Source organism: Pinus tabuliformis, chromosome 3_2, assembly GCF_031772625.1.
Source record: "Pinus tabuliformis cultivar Carrire ecotype Pingquan chromosome 3_2, CPIR1, whole genome shotgun sequence".
NCBI classification, from domain to species: domain Eukaryota; kingdom Viridiplantae; phylum Streptophyta; class Pinopsida; order Pinales; family Pinaceae; genus Pinus; species Pinus tabuliformis.
Genome location: NC_142302.1, coordinates 930,116,229 through 930,126,318, shown reverse-complemented (window position 1 = coordinate 930,126,318; position 10,090 = coordinate 930,116,229). Strand labels below are relative to the sequence as shown.

General features: G+C 38.2%; 1 protein-coding gene across 1 annotated transcript; it reads left to right on the top strand.

Moving 5' to 3' along the window:
* The first annotated feature begins 7,533 nt into the window (after positions 1 to 7,533).
* LOC149183688 (vignain-like) lies at positions 7,534 to 9,857 on the top strand. The gene is made up of 4 exons (XM_089418784.1): positions 7,534 to 8,047; positions 8,266 to 8,498; positions 9,335 to 9,481; positions 9,576 to 9,857. Exons 1-4 carry the CDS (start codon positions 7,573 to 7,575, stop codon positions 9,840 to 9,842), a joined length of 1,122 nt encoding a protein of 373 aa, XP_089274910.1. The 5' UTR covers positions 7,534 to 7,572; the 3' UTR covers positions 9,843 to 9,857.
* Positions 9,858 to 10,090: the final 233 nt, after the last annotated feature.

Here is a 10,090-nt window from a genome sequence, read left to right as displayed (position 1 = left end):
AAGCCTTCTGCAGGTCAATTTTCATAATGGCTGCCTTGGAGTTGTGCACAGACATGGAGTGAAGACATTCTTGCGTACTGGCAACCGCATCGTGGATATTTCGACCCTTTAAAAAGGCATGTTGATTGGGAGAGAGACATAATGCCAGAGTGCTTTTAATCCTTACTGCAATAATCTTTGTGATAATCTTGAAGGTAATGTTGCAGAGGGAAATAGGGCGGAAATCCAGGAAGGATTCAGGCTCGTCCTTCTTAGGAATAAGAGCAATAAGAGTGGACGAGGAATTGCTGTGAATGTTGCCTGAAAGTCTGGAGGCCTCCACCATACTAAGCAGGTCCCTTTTAAAGAGGTCGAAAAAATGGATGAGAAAATCTATTGACCATCCATCAGGCCCCGGGGCCTTGTCCTTTTTAAAGGATTTCATGGCCATGAGGAGCTCGTTTTCATCAACAGGGCGAAACAGAGCCTCGTTCTTTTCTTGATCAAACATCTCTGGCATCAGGTCGATGCCCCATCTTATATCGCTGAAACCAATCTCATTTGATCTGCTATATTGCTTTTTGAAGAAGCTTACAGCCTGCCTTGAGATGTCCTCTTGAGAGACAGCAAAACCACCCTGATCATCCTTGATTTTCCATATGTAATTCCTTTCCCTCCTTGCATTTGCATATTTATGGAAAAACTTCGTATTTTTGTCACCTTCATGCAGCCATATGGCTCGGCTTTTGAGCCTCCATTTAGTTTCTTCTTGTTTCAGCAAACAGAATCTCTCATTTTCCAGAGATCTAATTCGGCATTTCCTTTCAAGAGAGCATGTGGAGAAGTCTGTAGATTCCAACATCAAATCCAATTCCTGTTGAATCCTTTGGAGATTCTCTTTATCCTTCTAGTGTTTTCGAAACTGCCATTTTTTCACCATATCCCTGATCTCAACCAGTTTTTCCCTGAAGGATGAAAAAATAAATTGTTTGTCCCGGCCCTTGATTTCTTTCCATGCATTCTGAATAAATACATTGAAAGCAGGGTCTAGAAGGAGGCTGTTGTCAAACTTAAAGGAGTAACCTTTCCTGAATATTTTCGCAGGCCAAGATATAAGGATAGGAAAATGATCCGAGATCATGACGTTCTCCACAGAGAGCCTTGGCATACCCATTTTATCAATGAGACTAAAATGGATAAACACCCTATCAAGCCTTTTGGCTATGTAAGCCTTACCTATTCTACCATTTGACCAAGTCGGCTTCCTTTTGGCAGGAATAATGTCAATCATGTTCCTATTGATCATCTCAGAGTTGATGAGATCCGCCAAGCTATTGTTTATCTTCCCCTGTCCCCAGACCTCGTTGGAATACAAGGCTGCATTCGAGTCGCCTGCAATGAGGAGATTATTAATATTGAAGAGCTCAGATGCGAAGAACCTGATCCAGAAGGAAGTTCGGGACTTATATGGAGCATAAAGATTGAGAATGTTTATCGGAAATTCAACACCTCTGATAGAAGCCGATATTATAATCCCAGCAAAGCACTTGTATGCCTTTGCTTTGACCCTGGCAGGATCCCATAGGGTAATCATGCCGCCTGATAATCCATTTGCCTCTGTAGCAGCCATGAACCATGTAGGCAGCATTTTCCTGAAGTACGACAAGGAGTCCTCCTTTCTGTGCATGGTTTCCTGAATAAGGATGATTGCAGCCCTGGAATGGAAAAAGAAACTTTTTAGCGTGATGAATTTAGGGTCCACGCCGAGACCCCGAATGTTGAAAGATATGATGGGGATCATTTGGGGGAGTTTGCAGCCTGGCTCGCTCTAAGGGGCTGTGAATCGGAACCATCAAGGATGGGCACCTCAACAAGAGACAAATTTCTGATCCCTTCATTAGACACTATAGTTCTGCCTCTGAAGTGTCGACTGCCACCTCTTCCTTTCTTCCGGACCGTAATATTTTTAGCCGAATCCGGACTAATTACAGGCAAACTTGGCCCGGGCTTATGGATCGTGAGTGGTTCCAGTTCGAGAGAGTCTCGGTTGAGCAAAAGGTCGAGGTCACTGTCAAGAAGATTAACAGGAGAAGAAATCGGGGAGTTAGGAGTAGTCGAACCAACACATTGCGATTTCCCTTTAATGACATGCCTGCCAGCTTGTTGGGGATGCGGAGACGAGGATGAGATGGATATGGGGATGGAACCCACAGAGAAATCTTTCCTGTTTGAAGGCCCTGGATGGGGGTCAGTTATTATATCCTTCTGTTGCATGGGAGGCGGAGAAGGGACAGGGGGGTCCTCTGTAGGCTCAGTAAAAGGTGATACGTGGTAGCCTGTATTGTCACAGGTGAGCGGGCGATTGGAGGAAGGCGAGCTGCACTGAGAGTGGATATTCAACGGTAATTGAGCTGGAGGGTTGTGTAGCGGAATAGTAGCAGATGAGGGCGATGATTGACTGCCATTTAGAAAGGATTTTTTGTTAAGCCGCCTATGTTCATATAATTTAGCACTAGGGCAGTTTTTCACCAAATGACCAGTTCTTTTCATGCTGCACACCTAAACGGAATTCCCCAGAAATCTAACCTCTGGTTTATGACCTGGTCCTTCCAGTTGATCTCAATATGATCAGGATAGCCGCCCTTAAAAGGTCTTTGAATTAGAATCCAGGCTATGCATTTGTCCCATTCACCCAGACACCAGGGGTCGACGTAAACGAAACGCCCAATAGCATTACCAGTCAATTCTAGAGATTCATTTGACCATAGTTCCAAAGGAAGATTCGGGCATTTGACCCAGATTAGGTTGTTAGCCGGGGTGTTTTTCAAAGGGTTGAAGCCTATGTACCACTTATATAATGCAAGAAAACTTCGCTTGAAAACCCAAGGCCGGCTTTGGATGATTCCAGCATCTTCTGCGCACAGGAAATGGAAGCAGTACCAGTCTCTCATGAGGCTGGATATTACCAGAACGTAGCCTATGACCGGTTTCCAGAATTTAGCCAACCAGTTCCTCATGTCAACGTCAGACATTTCTGGGAAATGCCATTTCCCGATGAGGGCTTTCTGCTGAAGGCTATCGATCCTCTCATCTAGCTGGGCAATCTCAATTGGAAGCGCCTGAGGAGGAAGTGAAGTGTTGGCAGGTTTGTGCTGCTTTTTAGAGTTACGGCCCATATTCTTATTGCGTGAAGAGTCCCTTGACATTGATGGTTTGATCACCAAGCTGTCCAAAGATGCCAGGGCAGCAGCTGACCAGGCATTTTCCGCGTTGACAGCAGCATTGACAAGATCTTCAGATGCAATGGAGTCATAAGCCCCCTCCATGCACCGCCAAAAGGGGAAATTCGAGGAGGAAGTACAGTCGGGAAAGATCGAGAACTAAGATTGAGCCCAGATGTCTGACTAAACCAACCACCTTTTCAGGCGCGCCTTCTAAGATAGTAAATGACCATAGCATATGAATAAGAGGAGAAGGACAAAGGGTGAAGAGGTAGGTGCAACTAGGTACGGGGATTACTACTTCCGTGTTCAGAAGGTATAATCCATGCACTTCAAAATCCCGAAACGGATATATTCGTATCGGGAATTTAAGCAGACCATAATACCTGGACGAGTTTGCGGCAGCCGAGAAAATTTGAATCGGCCGAGTTGTGACGTAGCTTCGACCAAGCTACCGGGAAGGCGAAATCAGGGAGCCCAAGTTCGATTTCGAAACCTCAGTGAGAGACAAGCGGAAAATGCAGAACCAGAGTTCGATATCAGAACCTCTGTGAGAGGCATAAAGATTATGCAGAGGGTTCGTCACAAAGGAGGCAACAGCAATAGACCTTTACTATACACCACCAGTATCCAATTTTAAACCTAACATCATTACAAGGCTTGTAAATGACGAAAAGGTTCCTGAGCTTGTTGAAAAAGGTTTGAATCATCCTTTCGGTTCTGAGGCTGGAGTTATACTAGAGTTAGCAAGCCAGTATGCAATTACAGTCTAAGTTCCATAGATTCTACAACAGGGAATACTGGGAAAATACAAAAGACTTAATTCATACATCGGAATAAAAAACTTAATGAAAGGAAGAGAAATTAACTGACCTGGAGCCGGAACCATGACACCCAGAACGCACGAACTCCATGAAACATATTATCATCATCCAGCCAGGATAGCAGGGAGAAGGGTTAATATCTGTGTTAGAGGAGATAGCAGAGCTGCGGCTGAAGTAGATTACCAGGATGAAAGCAGCTTGGCGGGAGGGAAACAGAGAAAGGAGCAGAGATACAGCCTGGCTAAAAGGGTGGCAGAATGAAGCTAAACGCAGGAAGAACTGCAAGCTAGATTTCGAGTGGAGCACGGAAATGGTGTGCGGAAACAAGAGGAGCCAGAGCTCGCAGCCGGGGTGAAAGGGTGGCGAAGTGAAGCTTGGAGCAGGAAAAACTGCATGCAAAGGAGACAAAACACTAAACTAACTTACGAGTTTTGCCGCATGTTCGAGACTTGTCCGAGTGTGGCATCAAGATGGCTTGAAGGCGGAATGACTCGTCGAAGGCACAGATTGGATGAGCATGAGGCGCGCAGGCGATGAATGTTCAGTGGAGACGACACGTCGCAGGTTATGGCTCCGCTCCAGGCTCCCTCTCCAATCTACATTGATCAAAATTAGTATTATTGTTATACCATTTTAAATTGCAATATTTATTTATATAGACCTATTGTTGCATTACCATTTTAAAATGCAATATTATAGACCTATTGTTGCATTAATTTATTTTATATTAATAGAAATAATAGGGAGATATTTAATAATTTTAAAATTGAATAAAACAAAATAAAAAAGAGAAAATGGGGAGAACCTGAAGTTATATATAACAGCCCCAACCATAGAGTATTCGAATCACTGCATGCATGCATTGAGTTCTTGCAAGTTATATTGTGTTAGAATTATTAAGCACAGTTGAGTATTTGGGATTAAAATTTGGATGAAAAATTGTAAGAAAAGATACCTGTAATGAGTAGGAAAATTGCATAATGACAGATAGGAGTCCAGAGGTTGCCTAAAGGCCTTATGGTGAAGAAAAAGAAGTCAAATTTGCGAATATAAGCACGAGTAATGTTGAAACGGAGTCTAATGGTCATGGAGTGGACCAGTATAAGGGTCTGGATTTCGAAAAAACCGTAAAGATTCTCAAGTTAGAAGTGCTCAATTATAAAGCTAACAATAAAATACTAATGAAAGAACAAAACAAATTGATAAGAAAATTTTACACAGTTTGAACAAAATTCAAAAGAAATTGTACCAACCAACTCAGTCCAAACTAACATTGGAACATAATGTTGAAGTTAACAACAAAGATGTTAGAATCTCAAGGCATTCTAGGAGTGCTACTCATCAACGTCATCACTTAGCAAGGATAATAAGAAAAAGGGTTACTCTACCTTGAATCTGGCAATAGCCCTAATGTGTCACAGAAAGGCCAACAGAGGAGTTGACCGGGATAACTTACAAAGTGAGCTGAGGAAAATCAAAAACCTCCCATATTCAGAGGAGAAAATAAGAAAGGAAATGAGGCAAATACCTGGTTGCTAGAGATGAGAATATATTCAACTGTACAATTATTCCTCAAACTTGGAGCTAGAATTGCCATGTACTGTTTGAAAGGAAATTCCAATCTCTGGTGGGAGCATCTCAAAGCAATAAAACAACTTTATGTGATATGTTTGAGTGGTTTCAATCAGATATTGAGTACCGTGTTGTGAGTTAATGATGGACTGGTTTTTATAGTTTGTTCAAATGAATAAAGTTAGCCGATTATTAATTTATTTTGTTAATTAATGTAATATTTTAAATGCAGTTGTGTCTCTTAAATACTAAGCGCCTTGTATTAAGTTGCATTAAATTAAAGTAAATGAATGGTTCATTGTTTTTACATTTTGTACGATAAATATGAATAAAGTGATAGCTCATTGAGAAGATGCAATCATTAACTTATAAAAGTAATTGAATAAAACTAAAGTGAGATTTAAAGACAAAAATTAAGCATTAACTAATAACGCTTTGTCTTTACGTTCAGTTTAATACACAAGAATAAAGTGATATCCAACTGATACTGTGTAAAAGTAGTGAGCCAATCACTAATTTATTCTTTAATAAAAGTAAAGTGAGTTGTAAAGATAATAAACCAATCATCAACTTAAATAGTAGCATAAATATGTCAGTGTTTTGTCTAAAAAATAATGGTCTTTCTGGCACAATTCCAATACGGAGTTGTTTGGAAGCTTTTCTGGTGGGTTTTTTCGGTCAAATTTCTCTAAAATCCGGCAACAATTTATTGAAATCACAAGTTTGATAGCTAATTTCTGCACAATCAAAGTGTCCTAGGGGTTTTTCAGGGTGCTGAATCCAAATATGCAGTTAAAAAACCATTTTAAATAATACAAAGCAAGATTTAACCTCAATTTTTTCCACCGGATTAAAGACAACTCCTTTTGATACAATAAAAGTAAAGTGAGTTGTAAAGATAATAAACCATCATTAACTTAAATGGTAGTATAAATATGCCAGTATTTTGGTTAGAAAATAATAATTTTTCTGACACAATTTTGATAAAATCTTACAGATTTTTTTTAGAAATCCAGATTATAGTTATAAAGTTTCAGAATTTTAGATACTCTAAAATTTTTTGAAAGCATTAAATGTATTTTCACTATTAAAAAAATCTATTCAAATAAGCCAGATTATTTAAAATAAATTAAAAAAAAGCTATTCAAAGACTTCAAACTATTTGAAAAAAATAGTAATAAGACAAGTCCATAAATGACTTTAATATTTCTAATACACTTGTCAAAATTGTTATTCTCTACTCTTCCAGCTCGCTTGTAGGGACGGAAGTCTACCTACGTAGACACACAGATCTAATCATTTGCGTGGGACTCGCACTAACTATCGTAAAGTACGCTACCGTGCCTGAGAATCCCTTAATCGCAGGGGATTCAGATTCCTACCATGTTAATGTTTCCCGATTCGTGGCGTGAGTCAATTTCCTGGACTCTGGCTGCCTACTTTTACAGTTTTCCTGTTGGGACAGATGCCTATACATGGCACTCTTACCCACTCTTGTAGAGAAAGTTACCGTGCTCGAGAAGTCACTATTGTAAAGAAAGTTACCGTGCCCGAGAAGCCCTTAAACGTAGGGAATTACGACTTTATATTGGAGTGGTTTGAAGTGCGATTTGTTAAAGTTTTTGGTAAATTTTTTATTAGAATTAAGTGAAAAAAAAATTGTGATTGTGCAATTTAAATTAATTTTTTATTATTATATACATATTCAACACTTTTTTAAAATTTGATTGTGAGTAATTCACTTGTAATTTCAATAACTTAAATTTACTAAATTTCCGGCCATGTTAACGCTTCCCAATTGGTGGCGTGAATCAAATTTCCCGTGTTTGCTTATGCACCACGTTACCCCCTAACTAATGCTACACGCTTTCGGGTGTCTTACACTGAGTCGGAGTTATTATATAAGAAAATCGTCTTCCCCTTTCTCCACACAAATTCTCATTATTTCTCTCTCTGAATTTTGTTGTTATTTCGTGATGGCGAGTGTTTCAAAGGCAACCCTGTTACTCTTCCTTGCGACCACCTTGTGGACTTTATCAGCCAATGCTTCGGATTCTTCCCCTGGATTTGCAGATGAAGACCTCAAGTCCGAGGAAAGCCTGCGACTCCTTTATGATAAATGGGCACTTCGGCATCGCACCACCAGAAGTTTGGATTCGGATGAGCATGCCAAACGATTCGAGATATTCAAAGACAATGTGAAATATATCGACTCCGTGAATCAGAAGGATGGTCCATACAAACTTGGATTGAATAAATTTACAGATCTGAGTAACGAAGAATTCAAGGCCATGCATATGACAACTAGAATGGAGAAGCACAAGAGTCTGCGCCGAGACCGAGGAACACAAAGTGGATCATTCATGTACCAAAACTCCAAGCACCTGCCAGTGTCTATTGATTGGAGAAAAAAAGGAGCAGTTAATCCCGTGAAGAACCAAGGCCAATGTGGTATGATCTTGAATTTGCAGAATTAGTTTCAATTTCAAAATAATGTCTACTAATTTTTTAGATTGTTTTTTCAAATTTATCACAGTATCAATATTTTGATCGAAGCTTTTAACCCACTAAATTCTATTTTAATTTTAATTTATTTAGTAGCTGAGCACATAGGTTTACTTTGGTATATGTTGTAGCTGATATATTGTTTATTTATTTTTATCTCGCAGGAAGTTGTTGGGCATTTTCAACTATAGCTTCTGTAGAGGGCATTAACTATCTCAAAACAGGGAAGCTGGTTTCTTTATCAGAGCAACAGTTGGTAGATTGCAGTAAAGAGAACGCAGGCTGCAACGGAGGGCTTATGGACAACGCCTTCCAATATATCATAGATAATGGTGGGGTCGTTGCTGAAGATGAGTATCCATATACTGCTGAAGCCGGCGAATGCAGTCCCTCCAAGGCATGTTAAGTGGCAATACTGCTTACCTGTGCATTTAGATAGGATAGTTAAATCCTAGTAAAACGGAAAATTTTAGTGAAATGGATTTCTATACAAATTTTTGAATAGGTAACTAGTAAAAAGGCCCTCTAAATTGTGTGGATTAGGATGCTGTATCTTTGGAAAAATTGTAGATATAGATGTTGAATATTTGGAATTTTCACTATGTGGATGTTTATGTTTGTATATTTTGATTTTTAGTATTTCATTAGATAGATTTAAATAAGATTTGATTAGGTAAATTTACCTAATATAATTATGTAGAAATATATGAGAATATATATATATATTTCTTTATTCTTTAGATAATTATATAAATTGTTAAGATAACAATAAATAAACTTTTTCTTGAAAATGATAAACATTGATTGTCAAATCTTAATAGTATGCCTAGATTCCTTCATATGCTATAAGAATCCACATATTTAATTCTCAATGAATGTGTGTGTAAACATACTCCCTAATTCTCAATGAATGTGCGTAAACAACATAGTCCCTAAACCATTTGAATGTGCGTAAACAACATAGTCCCTAAACCATTTGTATTTAATTCTCAATGAATGTGTGTGTAAACATACTCCCTAATTCTCAATGAATGTGTGTAAACAACATAGTCCCTAAACCATTTGTAGGAGTTTTTATTGACATGAAAAAAACAGTTTTTATAAATAGTAGTATCATTATAATATTTTTAATAATGATATGTTATAAGATTGTTGAATTATTATTTTATTTTATTTTCTTAATAATATCTATTATTATATTTGGTAAGATTACTAAGTTTTGTTTTTTTATAGGTTAAATCGAATGCAATAGCAGCAACTATTGATGGTTTCGAAGATGTTCCTACTAACGATGAAAAAGCTCTCAAAAAAGCAGTGGGTCACCAACCTGTTTCTGTCGCCATTGAAGCAAGTGGTAAAGATTTCCAATTTTATTCAAAGGTAAGTGGCCATAATCTATTACATTGTTCTTAAAAATGAATATATAAGAAATGAGTAATTTGGCATCTACACTAAGCAATTTTTTATTATACAGGGAGTATTCACTGGTGAATGCGGCACTGAACTTGACCATGGAGTTGTAGCGGTTGGTTATGGCAAGTCTCCTGAAGGAATTAATTATTGGATAGTTAGGAACTCTTGGGGACCAGAATGGGGAGAAGAAGGGTATATAAAAATGCAACGAGATATTGAAGCAGTAGAAGGGAAGTGTGGTATTGCCATGCAAGCTTCATATCCGACGAAGAAAACACAAGACATTGATATTGAACTAGATGTCGCTCATGTTAATGATGAATTGTAAAAATTGTCTCAACAAAAAATTGGTATTGTGAATTCAATAATATGAAGATTCATTCTTCATTTATTAGTTAAATTTGGTCATTATACTACATTATTGTTCATAGGTACTTCACACTTGAGAGTTTTAAATACATTATCATATTGCACTATTATTGATGATATTAAATAACTTAAATTAAATTTTCCAATGTTTCAAAAAGTGTGATTGAGATCATAGATATAATTTTGTTGTATTCATTTGTATGTCTA